The following is a 23,398-nucleotide window of genomic DNA, read 5'->3' on the forward strand; positions in this document are numbered from 1 at the left end:
ATGTTGGTGATTTATGAGTTGGTGGGGTTGCATTACTGCAGTTGGCAGTGAAGACAAAGGGAAGTTGTGAAATGACTGAATGCTGCAATTCCCTGTGTGCCCAGCAGGGTTGGCTCTGAGTTGCCGCGCTTGGGTTTGAATGGGGAGCGCGCGGGGCCCGACGGGAGTTGTAGTCCGGGGATCGGAGGTTAAAGGACTACAGCTCCCGTCGGGCCTTGCGGCGGAGCGGCCACTGCGCCTGCGCGGAGGGCGGGAAGGGAGAAAATGTCGTCGTTTGTAGCCGAGGTTCTGGCGTCGTCCGGGCGGCTGGAGAAGGAGGACATCAGCACCAAGATGGGGCGGCTGGCCCGCCGCGCGGAGGAGGTGAAGGTAAAGGAGGCCCGGATAGGATAGACCCCGCCATCCCCTCCCCACTCACCTGGGCTCCGGGGGCGCTCATCCCCGCCCGCCCCAGGGCCGGGTCTGTGTGTGTGTCAGGGCCCTGTGCGTTGTGTCTGCCCAAACCATCACCACACACACACACACACACACACACACGGCAGGCACAAGTCAGACGTACATCATCATCAGAGACAGACATGGCAGGCAGACAAGTCAGATAGACACAAGCCTGACTGTGTATATGTGTGTGTGTCTGCCTTGTCGTTCTGTGTGTGTGTGTGTCTGCCTTGTCGTTCTGTGTGTGTCTGCCTTGTCGTTCTGTGTGTGTGTGTGTGTGTGTGTGTCTCCCTTGTCGTTCTGTGTGTGTGTGTGTGTGTCTGCCTTGTCGTTCTCTGTGTGTGTGTGTGTGTCTGCCTTGTCGTTCTCTGTGTGTGTGTGTGTGTCTGCCTTGTCGTTCTGTGTGTGTCTGCCTTGTCGTTCTGTGTGTGTCTGCCTTGTCGTTCTGTGTGTGTCTGCCTTGTCGTTCTGTGTGTGTCTGCCTTGTCGTTCTGTGTGTGTGTGTGTGTGTGTGTCTCCCTTGTCGTTCTCTGTGTGTGTGTGTGTGTGTCTCCCTTGTCGTTCTCTGTGTGTGTGTGTGTGTGTCTGCCTTGTCGTTCTGTGTGTGTGTGTGTGTGTGTCTCCCTTGTCGTTCTGTGTGTGTGTGTGTGTCTCCCTTGTCGTTCTGTGTGTGTGTGTGTGTCTGCCTTGTCGTTCTGTGTGTGTGTGTGTGTGTGTCTCCCTTGTCGTTCTGTCTGTGTGTGTGTGTCTCCCTTGTCGTTCTGTGTGTGTGTGTGTGTGTCTCCCTTGTCGTTCTGTGTGTGTGTGTGTGTGTGTCTCCCTTGTCGTTCTGTGTGTGTGTGTGTGTGTGTCTCCCTTGTCGTTCTGTGTGTGTGTGTGTGTGTGTCTCCCTTGTCGTTCTGTGTGTGTGTGTGTGTGTGTCTGCCTTGTCGTTCTGTGTGTGTGTGTCTGCCTTGTCGTTCTGTGTGTGTGTGTGTGTGTGTTTGCCTTGTCGTTCTGTGTGTGTGTGTGTGTGTGTGTGTCTGCCTTGTCGTTCTGTGTGTGTGTGTGTGTGTGTCTGCCTTGTCGTTCTGTGTGTGTGTGTGTGTCTGCCTTGTCGTTCTGTGTGTGTGTGTGTGTGTCTGCCTTGTCGTTCTGTGTGTGTGTGTGTGTGTGTCTGCCTTGTCGTTCTGTGTGTGTGTGTGTGTGTCTGCCTTGTCGTTCTGTGTGTGTGTGTGTGTGTCTGCCTTGTCGTTCTGTGTGTGTGTGTGTGTGTCTGCCTTGTCGTTCTGTGTGTGTGTGTGTGTGTCTGCCTTGTCGTTCTGTGTGTGTGTGTGTGTGTCTGCCTTGTCGTTCTGTGTGTGTGTGTGTGTGTCTGCCTTGTCGTTCTGTGTGTGTGTGTGTGTCTGCCTTGTCGTTCTGTGTGTGTGTGTGTGTGTCTGCCTTGTCGTTCTGTGTGTGTGTGTGTGTGTCTGCCTTGTCGTTCTGTGTGTGTGTGTGTGTGTGTCTGCCTTGTCGTTCTGTGTGTGTGTGTGTGTGTCTGCCTTGTCGTTCTGTGTGTGTGTGTCTGCCTTGTCGTTCTGTGTGTGTGTGTGTGTGTCTGCCTTGTCGTTCTGTGTGTGTGTGTGTGTGTCTGCCTTGTCGTTCTGTGTGTGTGTGTGTGTGTCTGCCTTGTCGTTCTGTGTGTGTGTGTGTGTGTGTCTGCCTTGTCGTTCTGTGTGTGTGTGTGTGTGTCTGCCTTGTCGTTCTGTGTGTGTGTGTGTGTGTCTGCCTTGTCGTTCTGTGTGTGTGTGTGTGTCTGCCTTGTCGTTCTGTGTGTGTGTGTGTGTCTGCCTTGTCGTTCTGTGTGTGTGTGTGTGTCTGCCTTGTCGTTCGTTCGTTCGTGTGTGTGTGTGCCTGCCTTGTCGTTCGTTCGTGTGTGTGTGTCTGCCTTGTCGTTCTGTGTGTGTGTGTGTGTCTGCCTTGTCCTGTGTGTGTGTGACACCAGTGTGAACTTTTACTCCTTTTATTTTTGTTTACTTTGGGTGTCTATTTTGACAGCGGACAGTTTGCATTTGCTTTTGGAGTGTACTCACTGTTGTAATGTGGGAAATGCGACAGCCAATTTGATAATGACCTGATAATCTGTTTTTGTTATCATGATTGAGGGAGAAATATTGGCTAAGACACCTTTGCTCCCCTGCTCTTCTTCGAAGTAGTGCCATGGGATCTTTTACGTTCACCTGAGAGCGCAAATAGGGCCTCGGTTTAATGTCTCACCAGAAAAACGGAACCCCCGACATTTCAGCAGTCCCTCAGTACTGCACTGGAGTGTCAGCTGAGGTTTTTGTTCTCAAGTCCCTGAAGTGGGACTTGAACCCACAACCTTCTGAGGCGAGGGTGCTGCCCACTGAGCCACAGCTGACAACTGCAAAAGATATAATTGCACATAGAAGTGAAAATATCTGTCTATCTGAAGTGGGATTCGAACCCACGGCTCCAGAGGAGACTACACTATATGTGAACACTAGCTTTCTTGTAAGTGACAGAGTTTAAGATAATGAAAATAACTTTTGTGTTAAATCACCAGTTTGCTTTATTCAAAGATGGTGATGTCACACTTGTTTTGCCAACAAGGTTATAGCCCTTTTTGCTCGAGGCTTATGGTAATGCTATTGTGCTGCTTAGAGAAATCAGACATTTGTGAAACTTGCGGCTTAAAGGTCTTTTCTTGCAGGGTGAAGTCTGCGACATGATCAACAAGAAGTTTGAGGAGTTCACCCCAAGTTTAAGAAGTGCAGAGGATTTGGTCAATCAAGTGGACGGGATCTCGATGGAGATAGACGTCCTTAAGTCACAGATTGAAAATGAGGTAACTGAAGAAAAAGTATCCAATAGAAGTGAATGGCAGATTGTAGCCAGCTCTCGTTGACGAAGCCAAGGCAATGCACCAAGGTATATTTGGGTCTCAGACTAGTGTTCACAGAATGAGAGTTATACTGCCTGCTGTGCCTTGCTGCAGGTCACCATGGTTAACTTTTAATGTTGGAATGAGAGCTGGAATATTTATTTTTAAATATACAGCAAAGAAATAGGCCATTCAGCCCAACCAGTCTATGCCAGTCTGGCAGTTATGCTCCACTCGAGCATAAACACAGGCAAAACACTGCGGAAGCTGGAAATCTGAAATATTAACAGAAAATGCCGGAAACGCTTCGCAGGTCAGGCAGCATCTTTGGAGAGAGAAACAGAGTTAACGTTTTCAGGTCGATGACCTTTCGTCAGAACTGGAAAATGTTAGTTGTAACCGGTTTTTAAGCAAGTGTCGGGGCAGGGAAAGGTGGGAGGGGAGGAAAGAACAAAAGGGAAGGTCTGTGATAGAGTGGAAGGCGGGAGAGATTGAGACAAAAGGGATGATGAAGCAAGGCAAAAGGAGATGGTAATGGGACAAGTTAAGAAACAAGATGAGCCTAGATAGGGTGTGAATGACGGAACTGTCAACAGCTGCCATGGGAAAGAGAGAAAAAATAAACTGAAAAAAAAAATAGGGGCAGGGATTATGGTCTGAAATTGTTGAACTCGATGTTGAGTCCAGAAGGCTGTAAAGTGCCTTAACAAAAGATGAGGCTCTGTTCCTTGAGCTTATGTTGAGCTTCATTGGAACAGTGTAGGAGGCCGGGGACGGAGAGATCAGAGTGGGAGTGGAGCGGAGAATTAAAGCGACAGGCGACCGGAAGTTCGGGGTCACGCTTAACGGACTGAACGGAGATGCTCCGCAAAGCAGTCACTCAATCTGCGTTTGGTCTCCCCAATGTAGAGGAAACCACATCGTGAGCAGGGAATACACTATATTATCTCCCCGACCTCGGGCCGCTGACCTCTCCTCATCTGGAAAAATCCCTTATTCGGCACAGGCCAGGTCCCAAGGATGCAGGATGAGGAAGGTTCAACCTGTACAAGTAAATTGCTGCTTCACCTGGAAGGAACATTTGGGGCCCTGGACAGTGGGAAGGTAGGAGGTAAAAGGGAAATTGTAACTGTGATATAAGTCTGCGGAAGGTTTGGCTACTGAAATTTCAAGGCTACTCCCCCCGCCCCCCCCCCCCCCGAGTTTTTTTAAAATTGAACTTTTATCAAGCGAATGCCAACAACATGTATTGTGTAGATGAGTTTAAAGCTTACAAATTTGCCAGACGCTTCAGATTTGCTGCACGAAAGTGTCTGCTCTACATAACCTACACACCGAAAAGTGTCACCTTTTACGTCTCTTTTCCAACTAGCTTGCAAACTACTTGCCTCAAATATTCTACCTAGACTCAAAGCGTCAGGAGTGAATGAATTACTTTTTCTACTGTAAATCTAGAGAGATGAATGGTTTAGATTCCTTCCTCTGGGTTTAATATTGCAGAGTATGAAGCGGGTGCCCTGTATCTTGCACCCAGTGTATGAATCCATAGAACCAATTTCTCACTATGATTGTGTCTTGTGTGTTTTAACAGGTGCAGAAAGACCTTCGTGTTGCAGTGACTGAGTTCAGTGAGCTGAAACAACAGCTGGAGAAAACTACGGTTTTACTGAGCGTGTTGTCCCAGTTGCATGCGGTGAGTGGAGTAGGCAGTTTTAAGGTGGTTGGTGGAAGGTTTAGAGGGGATTTGAAGGGGGGGCTTCTTTACATAGAGGGTTGTGGGATCTGGAACTCGCTGCCTGGAAGAGTGGTGGATGCAGAAACCTTCACCACTTTTGAGATGGTTGGATGGGCACTTAGGTTACGGACCTAGAGCTGGTAATTGGGATTAGACTAGACGACCTTTTGTTGGTCGGCGCAGATATAATGGTAAGTACTGCAGGGAATAGAATACAGCCAGGGTGATCTCCTGGACTAGTTTTGATCGTCCGAATGGGTCGGAGAGGAATTTTCCCAGATTTTTTCCTCCCTAAATTGGCCTGGGTTTTTAATCTGGTTTTTGCTTTTCCCAGGAGATCACATGGCTCCAGTTGGGGTGGAGTGTAGATGATTTAATATAAGGGGTGTTGCAGTGGTGTGTTGGGCTGGGTGCTCTTTGCCTTTCCGTTATTGTTCATGGGTTTGTATGTAACCTTTAGAGCTGCTGACAAAGGGCCGTGCGGCTCTTTAGCGGCCGGCGCGGACAAGATGGGCCGGAATGGCCTCCTTCTACGCTGTAAGTTTCTATGTTTATTCTATGGACATTGCCTTACTTTCTATTTAAATTTAGTTCTCGGCCAATATCACTTTTCTTGTAAATAGTTTTGGGCAGTATTATTTGGGGTGGAGGGAACGGGAGGTGTGGTAAAGAGTGAGATAGCTGTCCAATTACCTCCGAATATCATTACTATTGCTCGACAGCCATTGTTTCTGTTAACTCTCTCCTCCCTTTGCAGTAATGATTGGGGGAGAAAGGAGGTTCAGTATAATTGACATTTGCTTTACACGATGACTGGAACATTATGGACGAATCACACTTTGTGTAGTCCAGCGTTGCTGTTCAGTGGCAACAGTGCATGTACAAGCTCACTTGAAATGCAAATAATCTCCAAAACAAATAATTGAAATGGTAAAAAGGATTTTCTTGCATGGTCAGACTTTCATTTTCTTTATCAAAAGCATTCAGCCCAACTCAGCAACTTTAAAATGTTTGTTTCTGCATTGTGCTCTGAAAGCTACATTCATATATTAAGCAGCATTGAATATTGTCGATGTTGGAATCACAGAATCATAGGTGCGTACAGCACAGAAGGAGGCCACTCCGCCCAGCAAGTCTGCGCTGGTTCTTTCGAAGAGCAATCCAGTTAGTCCCACTCCCCCTGTTCTTTCCCCATATCCCTTTTAATTTTTTCTCCTTCAAGTATTTATCCAATTTCTTACTGAAGGCTACTATTGAATCTGTATCCACCGCCCTATCTGGCAAATCCTAACTACTCGTTGTATAAAAATATTTTTCCTCATGTCGCTGTCAGTACTTTTGCTAATCATCTCAAATTTGTGCCCTCTGGTTATTGACCCTGCAGCTATTGGAAATAGTTTCCCCTTATTTACTCTGTCTAAACCCTTCATGATTTTAAACACCTATCAAATCTCCTCTTAGCCACCTTTACTCCAAGGCTAATTTTGCTCCGTTCAGTAACTTGTCTGTCTTAAAGGGCATTCATTTTTCTTGTACAAAAGCAGAAAATACAGCAAATACACAGCAGATCAAATAAGTAAATTTTGAGCGTTTGGATGCCTCATCAGCTGTTGTCAAATGCACACAGGGTTTTTTTTATGGAAAAGCTGGAAAAAAAGTGAAAACTGGAGAACAATTAGTGTATCTCCATGAGGAAACGGGCATAGAATAACTGGAATAAATCTAAATCATCATCATCATCATAGGCAGTCCCTCGGAATCGAGAAAGACTTGCTTCCACTCTTTTTAAAATGAGTCCTTAGGTGGCTGAACAATCCAATACGGGAATTACAGTCCCTGCCACAGGTGGGACAGATAGTCGTTGAGGGTAAGGGTGGGTGGGACTGGTTTGCTGCACTTGGTTTCTGCACACTTTCGGCGATGAGACGTGAGCTGCTCAGCGCCCTCCCGGATGCACTTCCTCCACTTAGGGCGGTCTTTGGCCAGGGACTCTCAGGTGTTGGTGGGGATGTTGCACTTTATCAGGGAGGCTTTGAGGGTGGGTGTCCTTGTAACGTTTCCTCTGCCCACCTTTGGCTCGTTTGCCGTGAAGGAGTTCCGAGTAGCGCGCTTGCTTTGGGAGTCTCGTGTCTGGCATAAATCAAAACACAGCAGGCTTGAAGCACCTTGGGACGTTTAACTATGTTAAAGGCGCTATATAAATACTTGTATCTGAAAAGAGAAAAAACAGGGGAACATCTCCAAAAAGCATTTTTGCTTGAATAATCAGCGCTACTATTCAATCTGTAAGTGTGAGGAAATGCATTTGGGAGGTCCAACAAGGCAAGGGAGTACACAGTAAATGGTACGACACTGAAAAATGTCGAGGAACAAAGGGACCTTGGAGTGCAGGTCCACAGATCCCTGAAGGTAGCAGGCCAGGTAGATAAAGTGATTAAGATGACATATGAAATACTTGCATTTATTAGTCGAGGCATGGAATACAAGAGCAAGGATGTTATGCTTGAACTGTATAAAACATTGGTTAGGCCGCAGCTGGAGTACTGAGTGTAGTTCTGGTCACCACATTACAGGAAAGATGTGATTGCACTAGAGAGGGTACAGAGGAGATTTATGACAATGTTGCCTGGACTGGAGAATTTTGGCTATGAGGAAAGATTGGAGATGCTGGGTCCATTTTCTTTGGAACAGAAGAGGCTGAGGAGAGACCTGATTGTGGTGTGCAAAATTATGAGGGGACTCGATAGAGTGGATAGGAAGGCCCTGTTTCCCTTAGCGGAGCGGTCGACAACCAGGAGGCATAGATTTAAAGTAATTGGGGGTTTAGAGGAGATATGAAGGGAAATTCCTTCACCCAGAGGGTGGGTGGGGTCTGGAACTCACTGCCTGAACGGGTGGTAGAGGCAGAAAACCTCACCACATTTTAAAAAGTCCCTGGATGTGCACTTGGAGTGCCGTAACCTACAGGGCTATGGACCTAGAGCTGTAAAGTGGGATTAGGCTGGGTAGCTCTTGGTCGACTGGCCAAAATGGCCTCCTTCTGTGCTGTAAATTTCTATGATTCTATGAATTGCAAAGTTTATTACTCTTTTGACGTCCAGGTGTCTAGGAATGTTAAGTGGAACCAATATTTTGTTTTTGCTTGCTGCCCTTTCCAGTTTGATACTGCCCTTGAAACCCATCAGCAAGCTTTGTTAGAAAAAAACTACAGCAAATGTGCTACTCACATCAATAAGGTAAGGATGTCCATCTCACACGTTCATGCGTTCGGAGCCAACATACTGCTAACTGTTTGGCATTTAACAGGGTAGCCATGTTGTAAATGAGAATTTTAGTTGCCCCTTGTGTGGTTGAGTTAAAGTCTTATTGAAATGGAGCATAAAAATAAATTGCTGCGACTGCAGTGTTACAGCCATAGTTTGCTGGAGTCGTTTTTAAGATTGCAATTTAGATTGTCTTACAGTCCAAGCCTGAAATTTGCTATTATACCAGTGTCTGTGCTCCTCCAATTCTGCCCTCTTGAGCATCACTGATTATAATCGCTCAACCATTGGTGGCCGTGCCTTCAGTTGCCTAAGCCGCAAGCTCTGGAACTCCCTCCCTAAACCCCTCCGCCTCTCTACCTCTCTTTCCTCTTTCAACATGCCCCTTAAAACCTACCTCTTTGACCAAGCTCTTGGTCACCTTTGCAAATTTATACTTATGTGACTCGGTGTCAAATTATTTGTCTTCTAACGCTCCTGTGAAATGCCACGGGACATTTCACTACGTTAAAGGCACTATCTAAATACAAATTGTTGATGACTGCTGCATGCGTGTTGATTATTCATTAGTGCTCACTCAACATTGCTTTTGAAGTCTAACTGAAAGCTCTGGTGCTCAGGGCATTAACATGTTACAGGTTGTACCTCTCCAGTCTGGGACTCTCCAGTCTGGGACTCTCTAGTCTGGGACTCTCTAGTCTGGAACCATCGCTGGTCCGGCATGGCATGGGTGGCGTCCATTGGAAAAAAAAAAAAATTGTGGCTCCACATGTTAAACATACGTGTGGTGCATTTTGGCCGACAAATCTTGACAGCCTTGTCTTGGCCAGCTGGAGGTTTTACACACTGGCTGGTGCTGTGGTGCAGCGCTCCTCGCTGCCTCCTTGCCTGATTGGCGGCGGGCGCGCATGTTCTGAAGGCTGCAGCTACAGCGCTGGGTTGAGCCGGCATCCCGCCCCCCCCCCCCTCCCCCCCCCATTCCCCCATCTCGGGCTGGGGGTGGGGGGGGAGGAGAAGAGAGGGGCTGTGTGTGTGTCTCGGCGTGAGGAGGCTCCCGCTTCCACCAGTCAGGCTCTGCTCGTGGCTTACGCACGGACTGGCGCCGCGAATAGGATCGTGGGTAAGGGTTGGCACCTCTCCTTGACTTTATCCTGCACTTCATCTCTGATCTCTAGTTTTTTGTGTGTGTGTATGTATGTGTTTTTTTTTTGAGGTGTTGATGTTCATTGAGGTAAGCGGGCCGGGGAAGGGAAGGGAAGGGAAGGGCAGGGCAGGCAGCTGATTGAGACGCCGAAGCTGAGCCTGAGGATTAAAAAAAAACACTGAGTGGTTCTGGACGAATAAATGCTGCGCAGTGGGCTTCTGCACAGCGCATGCGCATAACGCGTCCGGGTCGTTGTCAGCCGCGCTGCCACCAGTTGACCTCCCGTGGTTCGGAAAATTCTCTGGTCAGGCCCCAAGGGTGCTGGACCAGAGAGGTCCAACTGTTCTATCGTTATCTTTCTATAGTTTTAAACTCCTTAATGGGATCTGGAGATTCCTTTTTATACTACCACAATCAAAAGAAAACTTGCATTTATACAGAGCCTTATCACAGTTCTACAAACATCTCAAGATGTAATGCATACAGTGAATTACTTTGTGCAGTGAATGTTAAGTAGGCAAATGGGGGGAACGTTTGTGCACAGCAAGATTCCACAAACGGCAATCAGATTAAACTGTTAATTGTTTTTTGGAGCGGGTGTTGGTTGAAGGACAGTGTTGATTAGGACACCGGAAAACACTGCCGTTCCAGTAAATGCTGGCATGTGAAGTTTAATATCCACCTAAACCACCAAATGGACAGAAGGAACTCAGTTTAACTTTTTCTTTTAACTGATGTTTTAGCTTCTGGTCCTAAAGCACCCGCATGTATTTTGTGAACAGACTGAAGTATGCATAGTTTTGAAGTTTTTCCTCCAAAGTGACTGAGTTCAGTTACAGATGCCAACACGTCTAACATTCCCACTTTCTGTTTCTGCTTCTGTTTGCAAGGCACAGTGCAACCTGACCCTACTAAAATCGAGGAAGGGTGTTGAACTGAAGATGTTGCAAGTGCTCAACACGGAGCTCATCGTACAGCGGGAGAAATTACTGTATCATCTGGGGGAGGAGTGGAAGCAACTGGCAGTCTGGAATCTGCCTCCGCCACCGGCTCCTACAAAAGGTGAAGCAACAGATTCTCTTTTTATATAGAGAAATAAATAATATAACTAAGATACGAGCTGTGACTACCTAGAGTCATTCAGAAAACTGCTACATAAGTCTATCTAGTTTAAAAAAAAAAAAAAAATTCTTAGCGGGCCAGCATTTGTGGTGCGAAATGGCGGGTCGTCGGCCAAACTGACTCATCACCATAGGCAGTCCCTTGGAATTGAGGAAGACTTGCCTCCACTCTTCACATGAGTCCTTAGGTGGCTGAACAGTCCAATTTGAGAACCACAGTCTTTGTTACAGGTGGGACAGATAGTCGTTGAGGGAAAGGGTGGGTGGGATTGATTTGCCGCATGCTCTTTCCGCTGCCTGCGCTTGATTTCTGCATGCTCTCGGCAACGATACTCGAGGTGCTCAGCGCCCTCCTGGATGCACTTCCTCCTCTTAGGGCGGTCTTTGGCCAGGGACTCCCAGGTGTCGGTGAGGATGTTGCACTTTATCAGGGAGGCTTTGAGGGTGTCCTTGTAACGTTTCCTCTGCCCACCTTTGGCTCATTTGCCGTGAAGGAGTTCTGAGTAGAGCGCTTGCTTTGGGAGTCTCGTGTCTGGCATGCGAACAATGTGGCCCGCCCAATGTGGTCCTGCAACTTCAGGATATAGCGCATGTGCATCTAAACTTGGAAATTCTGACGTTGCGGTCGGTCAGTCAGTCACAGCTCGGACACTTCACTGGCTTCATCATGATAAAAATGACAATTTCAGGCTCTACATTATCCTCATGTGAGAGCCTCAATCTTTGTTTTGCTCAACATTTTAAAAAGTCGGGATAAAAGCAGGTTCTCATTTCCTGCTTCCCTGTTTGAGAAGTCTGCAATATGATTGGCTGCTTGGACAACTTGTTGGCTTCACGGCAGATCGTGTTAGGGATTCCCCGCTATATTGCGCGTCGAAAAGGCAAACTTCTCGCCACACAGATTGCGTGATATCTGTGGGCAGCTTTCTTCGGGGCCAGTGGCGAATGCCTTTGCTTCGAAGCTGATCGCAAATTTCGGGCCATCGTGTAAAACATGTACACGCATTTCCTGTTGGCTTTTTCCATTGAGAATTCCTGTGTAAATCCCTCCATGACCTTGCTCCTCTCTATCTCTATAATCTCCTCCAGCACTTCGAGCTATCGGTGCTCCTCTAATTCTGTCCTCTTGAGCATCCCTGATTTATAATCACTTAACCATGGATGGCCGTGTCTTCAGCTACCTGGGTCCCAAGCTCTGGAATTCCCTGCCTTAACCTCTCTGTCTCTCTACCTCTCTTTCTTCCTTTATGATGCTCCTTAAAACCTATCTCATTATATGGCCTAGTGTCAAATTTTTGTCTTGTAATACTCCTGTGAAGTGCCTTGGGGACATTTTACTATTTTAATGGCGCAATATAAATGCAAGTTGCTGTCCTTATTTACGATAGAAACTGCCTACGTGAATTATAATTACGACCTCTGCAGTGGAGGCAATTGTGGTGGTGTAATTACAGTGACGAGTTTATATAGGCAGCTTCCATAATGAATGATGTAAGAATTTATAATAGAAATATAAATAAGGACGGCTATGTATGACTTGTGCTTATAGGGACTGAATTACGCCTGTGCACCTTAGTCCAAATATCCCCAACCCTCTAATCCTGCGTCACCTGAATAATAAACTTAATCTTGACTCCGTGTGCATGGTCATGAGAGATCGACTAGTAATATATTCTAAGCAATGTTCCCTATCGGCCATGCAACTCTCTGCCGGACCGCGCGGTCTGGGACCGGCTTTTGCAGTCGCGAAACTGTGAATGGGCCGCCCAGCCAAAACAATTTACGGGGAACATTGATTATAATTCATGCTGATATCGTAACTTCCATTTAATACATTCCCTGTCTCACTTTGATGCTAAGCATGTTGTTATAAAACAGCATAATTCTCTGATGATCAACATCATGAGAGATGTAACAGAAATGCATTAATGTATAATTAAACGATTATACAGAGGATATTTTACTTTTATAATTTTTCCCCAATTAATCTTTCTGGCTTTTCTGGTTCATGTAGCATTGCCATTTGTCAGAATTTGAATAACTTCATTTTTTACTTTGCTCTTTAGTTTTGATCCTCCCCTTAAGAGCTCCCCGGTCCATTCCTAGATCAGGGAATCGTCATGACTTGCTTCCAGGTTCCAGCTAATTTTCCTCAAACTCCCTAGCACAGAGGGAGCTTGGGTACCATAGCCCAGTATTTTCCACTTGTCTCCACAGGAGAAAAGTTTTTTGATGTGAAGTGATAAAGAAAGAAAGACTTACATTTACATAGCGCCTTTCATGTCCACCGGACGTCTCAAAGTGCTTTACAGCCAATGGAGTACTTTGGAGTGTAGTCACTGTTGTAATGTAGAAACCAACTTACTCACAGCAAACTCCCACAAGCAGCAATGTGACCAGATAATCTGTTTTTGTTATGATGATTGAGGGATAAATATTGGCCCCAGGACACCGGGGAGAACTCCCCTGCTCTTCTTCGAAATAGTGGCCATGGGATATTTTACGTCCACCTGAGAGAGCAGCCGGGGCCTCGGTTTAACGTCTCATCCGAAAGACAGTACCTCCGGCAGTGCGGCGCTCCCTCAGCACTGCACTGAAGTGTCAGCATAGATTTGTGCGCTCAAGTTCCTGGAGTGGGACTTGAACCCACAACTTTCTGACAGCAGAGGTGAGTGTGCTTACCCACTGAGCCACAGCTGACACGAGTAGGCTGAAGTGATAGTGAAACTGGTGAACCTGGGAGGAGCTGATCACTTGTTGCTGTTTTTCTCCAGCTGAGGAATTGTTCGGGTGGACTTTGAAGACCGAGCTACACTTGTGCAACGTGATGTCAAAGAAGAAGAGTGACCTTGAGCCACTGCTTATATCGATACTCCAAGGCTTTGCTATCCTCGGGGAACTGAACAGAAAACTGAAATGCTTCAGTAAGCAATTTTCACGAGTGAAATATTTCAGATTTTCTTTTTCTTTTTGTGGTCAGAACATGCTGAATATTGTGAAGTCTTGGCACTATGATCACACATGTAGTTGTACAATCCTTACTTTCCGAGCTGGATAAAGTTCTTGGAGACCGATGACATGGTTAACATATAGATGTACTGCAGCATGGATTGGTAGGACACAGGTTTGCGATATTTGTCTTTTGGGTGTTGGGAAGAACAAAATGAAAATTAGAATCTGTTAAATTAATTTATACAATCCCAAAAGTAAAATTCTACTGTCTGTTCACATTCCATATAACTAGCCTAACCGCTCCTACCTTTCATTAAATTTCCACCCGTGAATAATGAACATCAGAACTACTCATCCAGCCATAAGTCTACAAGAGCGATAAAATGTGCCTCAGAAATTGGCTTGTCCAATCATAAAATATGTCATTTCTGTGCACGGATCAAAATTTTTAATTCCACTATTTCTGAATAAAAGCGTTTCTTCCTCTTCACTCTCAGAAATGTTTTGTAGATCATAACCTTGTAAATTCTGCACCCATTTTTGTACGCTGTGCTCTGCCTGCAAAGCACCTCCTTTGTGTTAGCAACAAAAAGCAGCAATTTCATGAAGATGAAGTTGCTTTAGCTGTAATTGCTGCCTACTCACTTCCAGACTAGCAGACAGCGACGCTCGGTGACTCCTGATGGGGGAATAATTTGTTTCACTTCCAGAGTTTCACTCTAAATCATGGTTTCAAATTAAAATGGAGGAGTTCGTGCACTTTTAAAACACCTATAAAAAGATTTAGGGGATTTAATTAACTGGCAATTTACCCATGGTGGGGGGGAAGCGGTAGAGACCCCATTGTATTTGTCATCTGTTTGTGTCTACTTTTGAGTGCAAGTTTTGGGGGAAAATGATCATCCACTTAACAATTGAACTGTTGCAGAATGTCATTCACGTTTTTGCTCTGCCCCCCCGTAATGTGCCTGTACGTCTCTGAATTGTGCAGGCCAGATCCTGTTGATGTATGTTTTGAAGCCACTGGTCGTTGACCCTTCCCTTGATGTTGAGATTGAGCTTCAGACACACGACGCAATATTAAGATTCAGTGCCTTTGAAAGGAAGTCTGATCACACTTCGCCAGAAAAGGTTTACCAGAAGATGATCACTGTGTTGGAGTTCCTGCACCAACATCTGCTTTGTACGTACACTTTTCTTTTTTTGTCTCCTCCGCTCCTTTTTTAAAAAAAAAAAAAAAAAAATTGTTTTCGGGATGTGGGCATCGCTGGCAAGGCCAGTATTTATTGCCCATCCCTAATTTCTCTTGAGGAGGTACCTTCTTGAACCTCTGCAGTCCGTGATACTTTTTTGAAGCTGTTTGGTGTAACTGAGTGGCCATTTCAGAGGGCAGTTAAGAGTCAGCCACATTGCTGTGGGTGTGGAGTCACGTGTAGGCCAGACAGGGTAAGGACAGCAGATTTCCTTCCCTAAAAGGGCAAGAGTGAACCAGATGGTCACCATTACCTACGCTAGTTTTTTATTCCAGATTTATTTAATTAACTGAATTTAATTTCCCCAACTGCCGTGGTGGAATCTTGTATATTTGAAAGAAAGTTACTTACGAAGTGACTATGGGCAGTTTACTAGTTTAAAAAAAATATATATTTATGGATTGAATTGTTAACTATGAAAATCATTAACAGTAGAAAGGTTCAGCCCAACTTGCGTCTCTGGATCGTTAGTCCAGGCCTCTAGATTACTAGTGCAGTAACATAACTATGCTACCGATCCCCCTGTGAGTGTATGGTAGGAAGTTTACTTGTTTCTGTCGTAAGCCTTCTGTGAAATTAGTCTCTTGGCATAATTCAGATAGAAGGCTTGCAATTGGCTGTGTGGAACATTGATTGTGTCTTTCCTTTGGCATTTGCATCAGATGTGCCTCTCTGGGACTCTGTGGACCATAACGTGAAGCAGGATGTAATCCTGGCAGAGATGCTGGGAGACATGATCTGGGAGGATTTATCAGAAGTCATTATCAAGAACTGTTTAGTCTATTCTATACCAGCAAACAGCAGCCAGTTGGATCAGTACGAAGAGGTAAGGAGATGCGCAAAGCTAACTTTACCAGCAGAGGGGGAAGATTGATCAGAGCCACTCTTGGGACTGCTGCGTGACACTTGTTACATGACAGTTCTGAAAGCCTTGTAATAATAATTTCTGGTTTACAATAAGAAGTTGATGGATTTGGGGTAAGCTAATGGGGGGCGGAATTGGCCCGCTCCCCGTTTTATCGCCCGACCCGGAAGCTCCGTCCCCCGGGTGTGAAATTTGGCCCTTCCGTCCCCGCATGCGTGGAGGGGCACTCCCGGGGCGGTGGTGCAGCCCTGAGTCCAGTAACCCGCTCTGGAGCCCAGCATCCTGCCAGCAACATCAGCGCTACGTGCGCGCTCCAACACGAGGCCCAAATTGCGGGGCGCGCCGCTAACTACACACTGCCCCCCAAACCTCCGGGGCAATTTCACTGGGGCGCTATTGACCCTTCTCCCCCGGCGCCCCAGTGAAATTGCCCCGGAGGCGCTAATGGGGCTATAAAAAAGGGCAATTTCGTCCCCGATGTGTTTTATGTGCAATTATATGTGTGTATATATCTGTCTAAAAACCTTTCTTACGATGCCCACCAATGTCCCCTATAATTTTTTTTTGTTGCGCGGCCCAGTTAAATTTTCGCGCATGCTCAGCAGCTTCCATTGAAAAGCCGGTGAGTGTCTAGCGTGGGACCTCCAGACCACTGCGCGGCTTAGCGGGAATGTTGATACCCACCTCCTAGCCGCAAGCCTGACTTCCAGTTGTCACATGTTTTGGTCACACCTTTTGGCATTGATCATTGTAAACTCTTGTGTCAACATTTTGCATTCAATTTTGCTGTGTCAACCTATCAATGTAGTTGCATGCTCTGGCCTCTAGGCCGCTCGGCAGAGCAATTTTTTTTTGTGCCCACTGGCAAAGCTGTCACCATCTTCAATATTTGAAAGAAAGTTACTGACTGACCATGGGCAGTTTACTAGTTTAAAAAATATTTATCTATTTATGGATTGAATCATTAACTACAAAAATAATTAACAGTAGACAGGACCAGCCCATCACCAATACCACAAAAACCAGTACCCAACATGCAGATATTCCATACCAATCAAGCCATATCCTGAATCCCTCCCACGGAACCAAAAGATGCCTGGATGGGATCAGTACCAATGTTGCTAATTGTTTAGGAGTACGTGTCCCCTTTAACGGGCTGCATGTCCGTTCAAATTTCCGTGCATGCACGGTTTCTCAATTTAAAAGCCGCTGGGCGACCTGCGTGGGACCGCTGCAGCTTAGCGGGAGCGTTGAACAGTACACGCCACCCTTCCAGGTGGCAGGCCAAATGCAAATTTGTTCTGAAACTGGAATACACCCCTACCAACCCCAGTGAAGACTTACATTTCTGTCCTGTACTTCTGTCAAACATCTTCCTGCTGCTTTCCGAAATTAATTCTGGGCTCATTTTCCTAATGAGCAGGAGCGCCATGCTGCCTAATGCTACTAAAGTAAGCTAAGACTTTGGAGAGAAGCAAAATGCCAGTGTTTCAGTTTCAGAGAAAATCACTGTGGAACCAGCCTGGAGAATTAGTTTGGGCAATCAGCTGCCCCTATGGGCTTTGCTGTGAACCCTTGTCACCTCTTTTTTTTTAATGATTTAATTAAATTGATTAGATTTGTTACTCTTCCAGTAGGTATGGCTACCCAAGAGGGTGCTGTGATTTTGAATTTCAGGAATATATAAATGAGAACAGAATCTTGTTAATGAGTTCAGAATAATGTTTTATTGCTGTTTTCTGGCTCTGATTTATGTGTTTTTTTTTTCTCCTCTAGGTGATAAAGGAAACGGATAAGTTTGAGAAGAAGCTCAAAGAGATGCAGTATTTACAGGGCCATTCCACAGACCTGTTAAAATATGCTAGGAACGTAAACGTCCACTTTGCCAGCAAGAAGTGTCAGGATGTGATAATGGCTGCCAGAAACCTGATGACGTCTGAGATCCACAACACAGTGAAGGTGAATTAGTTGACCTGTGTAAAGTCCCTCGCATTGACGTCAAGGGGAGGGGAGGAGGACTGCACTTTTGAAGTATAATCATTGTTATAATGTAGGAATTGCGGCAGCCAATTTGCGCACCTCAAACTCCCACAAACAGCAATGTGCTAATGACCAGATAATCTGCTTTTTAGTGATGTTGATTGAGGGATAAATATTAGTTGGGACACCGGGGAGAACTCTTCTGCTCTTCAAAATAGTGCCACGGGATCTTTTACGTCCACCTGAGAGCAGGCGGGGCCTCGATTTAACGTCTGATCCGAAAGACGGCACCTCTGACAGTGCAGCACTCCCTTAGCACTGTACTGGAGTGTCGACCCAGATTTTTGTGCTCCAGTCTCTGGAGTGGGGCTTGAACTCACAACCTTCTGACCAAGACATGAGGGTGCTACCCACCGAGCCATGGCTGACACTTGATGTTGATAGGGTTAGATGAAGTAGGGTGAGAGGGGGCTCATATGGAACATAAACACTTGCCTACTGGCGTGTACCATTTGGGCCGAATGGACCCTCTAGGTTCTAGGATTCCGTAGTTTAAAAACCCTATAGATTAAATAAAATTGAGGCCCTGAAAATAATGCTCAGAAGTTCCAATTTTTTGATTGGCAGTATTAATTTTTTACTTGCAAGGCGAGGTTTTCATTTGGTGCAAGACCGTGTGCGCCAGTGCAAAGTCCGACCGACTGCTTGTTTTATCTTCAGATTACGCCCGACTCCAGGATCTCCATACCAAAGCTGCCCAATCCAGGGTCGGTCAGCAAAGCAAAAATTCCAAAGACCGCCAACGTTGCTTCGAGTGACATGGTAAGCCTGGCGAGTGGGAAGCAGCTCAGCCATCGGACGCTCTGCGTGCCCGCCTGCCGGATCAGCGAATCGGTCCAGAAGCTGGTGGAACTGGCCTACCAGACGCTTTCCGAGGCCACGAGCGCCACGCCTGAATGGTAAGTAACTCTGTGCATTCACTCACTGAAACAAAGAAAGACTTGCATTGATATAGTGCTTTTACCCGACCACTGGACGTCTCAAAGCGCTTCATAGCCAATGAAGTACTTTTAGAGTGTTGCCACTGTTGTGCCGGCCAATTTGCGCACAGCAAGCTCTCACAAACAGCAATATGATGATTGACCAGATAACTTTTTTTTTAATGTTGATTGAGCGATAAATATTGGCCTCGGGATAACTTCCCTGCTCCTCTTTGAAATAGTGGCCGTGGGATCTTTTACGTCCACCCGAGAGAGCAGACGGGGCTGCGGTTTAATGTCTTATCCGAAAGACGGCACGTCCGACAGTGCAGCACTCCCTCAGCGCTGCACTGGAGTGTCAGCTTAGATTTATGTGCTCAAGTCCCTGGAGTGGGACCTGAATCCACAACCGTCTGACTCTGAGGCGAGTGTACTACCCACTGAGCCACAGCTGACACTTGACAGGAAGAGATGTTGGTTCTTTAGGATGAAAAGGGTTCTCTGCTTTTGGCACCCATTTGGCAGTATCGAGTGCTCCCAGGCCAGGCACGGATAAAAATGTACGTTCGGTAAATCCAAAATAAAACTGAAAATGCTGGAACTGCACAGCGGCTCATCAGCATCTGGAATATTGGACTAATATTTTGTCTACAGAGCTTCGGATCTTACTTTGGGCCGATTTAGATGCTGCGTTCTCTATAAGCTGTGCCGGTCACACTCTTAAGTTTCGCAGACCCTTGAAGGGGAGGCTCACCAAAACAAATATTAGGGGCAACATTGGTTCGATGCAGAGTAGAATTGTTTTTCTTTCCCCGAACGTTTTACTTTAACCGGTTGTGGATTCGGATCCCACTCCAGGGACTTGAGCGCACAAATCTAGGCTGACACTCCAGTGCAGTGCTGAGGGAGTGCTGCACTGTTGGAGGTGTCGTCTTTCGGATGAGACGTTAAACCGAGGCCCCGTCTGCTCTCAGGTGGACGTGCGGGTCAATCTAACAAGCACTCATTCTTGTCCTCCCAGGATTTTTAACTGTAGGAAATTAAACTGCAGGTAAAGGAACACTCATCGCCTCTCAAATATGGTGATCGTTAAATGATTCATAGCTTAGAAGGGGGCCATTTGGTCCATCGTGCCTGTGCAGCCTCTTTGAAAGAGCGATCCAATTTGTTGTCCTCTCCTGCTCTTAGCTCATAGCCCTGCAATCTACCCCCAGCCCCTTGTCCAGGAATGTTTTTTTTAATTCGTTCATGGAATGGGATCCCTAATCCCTACATATCGATTGGTCAAATCAAATCGCAGGGGGTAGCCTGGAGGAGGAATTCATAGAATGCATACGGGATTGTTTCTTAGAACAGTATGTAACAGAGCCTACAAGGGAGCAAGCCATTTTGGATCTGGTCCTGTGTAATGAGACAGGAAAATTAAACGATCTTCTCGTAAAAGATCCTCTCGGAATGAGTGATCACAATATGGTTGAATTTGTAATACAGATTGAGGATGAGGAAGTTGTGTCAGAAACGAGCGTACTATGCTTAAACAAAGGGGACTACAGTGGGATGAGGGCAGAGTTGGCTAAAGTAGACTGGAAACAATGACTAAATGGTGGCACAATTGAGGAACAGTGGAGGACTTTTAAGGAGCTCTTTCAAAATGCGCAACAAAAATATATTCCAGTGAAAAAGAAGGGCGGCAAGAGAAGAGATAACCAGCCGTGGATAACCAAGGAAATAAAGGAAAGTATCAAATCAAAGACCAATGCGTATAAGGTGGCCAAAGTTAGTGGGAAACTAGAGGATTGGGAAGATTTTAAGCAACAGCAAAGAATGACTAAAAAAGCAATAAAGAAAGGGAAGATAGATTACGAAGGTAAACTTGCGCAAAACATAAAAACAGATAGTAAAAGCTTTTACAGATATATAAAACGGAAAAGAGTGACTAAAGTAAATGTTGGTCCCTTAGAAGATGAAAAGGGGGATTTAATAATGGGAAATGTGGAAATGGCTGAGACCTTAAACAATTATTTTGCTTTCGTCTTCACAGTGGAAGACACAAAAACCATGCCAAAAATTGATGGTCATAGGAATGTGGGAAGGGAGGTCCTTGAGATGATCGCTATCACTAGGGAGGTACTGCTAGACAGACTAATGGGATTGAAGGTAGACAAGTCCCCTGGTCCTGATGAAATGCATCCCAGGGTATTAAAAGAGATGGCGGAAGTTAAAGCAGATGCATTTGTTATAATCTACCAAAATTCTCTGGACTCTGGGGAGGTACCAGCGGATTGGAGAGCAGCTAATGTAACGCCTCTGTTTAAAAAAGGGGCACGCAAAAGGCAGGTAACTATAGGCTGGTTAGTTTAACATCTGTAGTGGGGAAAATGCTTGAAACTATCATTAAGGAAGAAATAGCGGGACATCTGGATAGGAATAGTGCAATCAAGCAGATGCAGCATGGATTCATGAAAGGGAAATCATGTTTAACTAATTTACTGGAATTCTTTGAGGATATAACGAGCATGGTGGATAGAGGTGTACCGATGGATGTGGTGTATTTAGATTTCCAAAAGGCATTCGATAAGGTGCCACACAAAAGATTACTGCAGAAGATAAAGGTACGCGGAGTCAGAGGAAATGTATTAGCATGGATAGAGAATTGGCTGGCGAACAGAAAGCAGAGAGTCGGGATAAATGGGTCCTTTTCGGGTTGGAAATCAGTGGTTAGTGGTGTGCCACAGGGATCAGTGCTGGGACCACAACTGTTTACAATATACATAGATGACCTAGAGGAGGGGACAGAGTGTAGTGCAACAAAATTTGCAGATGACACTAAGATTAGTGGGAAAGCGGGTTGTGTAGAGGACTCAGAGAGGCTACAAGGAGATTTGGATAGGTTAAGCAAATGGGCTAAGGTTTGGCAGATGGAATACAATGTCGGAAAGTGTGAGGTCATCCACCTTGGGGGAAAAAAAAACAGTAAAAGGGAATATTATTTGAATGGGGAGAAATTACAACATGCTGTGGTGCAGAGGGACCTGGGGGTCCTTGTGCATGAAACTCTTTTAGATTTTTTTTACATTTTGAAACAACTGCCTCCCCGTCGGGGAATTGAACCCCGGTCTCCTGCGTGACAGGCGGGGATACTCACCACTATACTAACGAGCAACTGACAAAAAGAGCACCTGTTGAATCGCTGCGTGCATGAATCCCAAAAGGTTAGTTTGCAGGTGCAGCAATAATCAGGAAGGCAAATGGAATATTGGCCTTCATTGCGAGAGGGATGGAGTACAAAAGCAGGGAGGTGTTGCTGCAACTGTATAGGGTATTGGTGAGGCCGCACCCTGGAGTACTGCGTGCAGTTTTGGTCACCTTACTTAAGGAAGGATATACTGGCTTTGGAGGGGGTACAGAGACGATTCACTAGGCTGATTCGAGAAATGAGGGGGTTACCTTCTGATGATAGATTGAGTAGACTGGGTCTTCACTCCTTGGAGTTCAGAAGGATGAGGGGTGATCTTCTAGAAACATTTAAAATCATGAAAGGGATAGACAAGATAGAGGCGGAGAGGTTGTTTCCATTGGTGGGGGAGACTAGAACTAGGGGGCACAGCCTCAAAATACGGAGGAGCCAATTTAAAACAGAGTTGAGAAAGAATTTCTTCTCCCAGAGGGTTGTGAATCTGTGAAATTCTCTGCCCAAGGAAGCAGTTGAGGCTGGCTCATTGAATGTTTTCAAGTCAAAGATAGATAGATTTTTAAGCAATAAGGGAATTAAGGGTTATGGGGAGAGGGCGGGTAAGTGGAGCTGAGTCCACGATCAGATCAGCCATGATCTTATTGAATGGCGGAGCAGGCTCGAGGGGCTAGATGGCCTACTCCTGTTCCTAATTCCTATGTTCCTAATCGCCCTCAAGAAGGTGGTGGTGAGCCGCCGCCTTGAACTGCAGCAATCCGTGTGGTGAAGATACTCCCACAGTGCTGTTAGGGACGGAGTTCCAGGATTTTGACCCAGCAACGATAAAGGAACGGCTGATATATTTCCAAGTCAGGATGGTGTGTGACTTGGAGGGGAACTTGGAGGTGGTGGTGTTCCCATGCACCTGCTGCCCTTGTCCTTCTAGGTTGTAGAGGTCGAGGGCTTGGGAGATGCTGCTGAAGAAGCCTTTGCAAGTTTTATAATTCCTAGAGTTGCAATTATATAAACATCAAACTAAGTGGTATTGTTTACCTTTTCTCTTAGATTTACTAATCCTAATTCAGTTGAAACAAATCATTCTACATTAATCGTGAATTAATTTAGATTGACAACTTTGTCTCTCACCAGTGTTTGTGTACTGAGCTACCATTAATATTACTAGAGTGAGGGGCAAGTATACTAGATCATTTGCTCGGGTACCTTTTTAAGGTTCTGTTGGCTCAGCATGTCCCACTGCACGATGGTACCAGTTCAATTTCCACTTCACTGTGCATCCAAGAACTGGCCACATTTTAGGTATTTCATCGGCAGTCCCTCGAAACGAGGATGACTTGCTTCCACGCCGAAAACTGATGAGTTCACAGATACTTCAATGATATTCCGGATCCCAAACTACATGTTGAAGGGTGGAAGATGCCTGTGCATGGATTTTTTTTTAACGTGTGGTGGTCGTTGCACACCAGCCACCACACGGGCTTGACAGAGCTAGGTCTTGGTCCAGTGGCAAGGGTTAACCAGGACGACTGGAGACCAGCTCTGCTGCACGGACCTAGGCATTTACCAAGTAAAGCAAAGTGCTTTGCCACAGGAAAGGAACATTGTGGGAGC

General features: G+C 45.9%; 1 protein-coding gene across 1 annotated transcript in view; it reads left to right on the top strand.

The window, feature by feature from the left end:
- The first annotated feature begins 228 nt into the window (after nucleotides 1-228).
- The window catches only part of zw10 (zw10 kinetochore protein), a 46,520-nt gene continuing 23,350 nt past the window's right edge, over nucleotides 229-23,398 (top strand). Inside the window, exons 1-10 of the mRNA XM_070894488.1 lie at nucleotides 229-369; nucleotides 3,134-3,268; nucleotides 4,896-4,997; nucleotides 8,198-8,275; nucleotides 10,337-10,508; nucleotides 13,342-13,491; nucleotides 14,511-14,702; nucleotides 15,435-15,598; nucleotides 17,414-17,596; nucleotides 18,338-18,576. Of these exons, the coding sequence (XP_070750589.1) occupies nucleotides 265-369; nucleotides 3,134-3,268; nucleotides 4,896-4,997; nucleotides 8,198-8,275; nucleotides 10,337-10,508; nucleotides 13,342-13,491; nucleotides 14,511-14,702; nucleotides 15,435-15,598; nucleotides 17,414-17,596; nucleotides 18,338-18,576 (1,520 nt within the window). The 5' untranslated portion in view covers nucleotides 229-264. The remainder of the gene's footprint in view (nucleotides 370-3,133; nucleotides 3,269-4,895; nucleotides 4,998-8,197; nucleotides 8,276-10,336; nucleotides 10,509-13,341; nucleotides 13,492-14,510; nucleotides 14,703-15,434; nucleotides 15,599-17,413; nucleotides 17,597-18,337; nucleotides 18,577-23,398) is intronic.

Source organism: Pristiophorus japonicus, chromosome 11 (assembly GCF_044704955.1).
Source record: "Pristiophorus japonicus isolate sPriJap1 chromosome 11, sPriJap1.hap1, whole genome shotgun sequence".
Classification (NCBI taxonomy): domain Eukaryota; kingdom Metazoa; phylum Chordata; class Chondrichthyes; family Pristiophoridae; genus Pristiophorus; species Pristiophorus japonicus.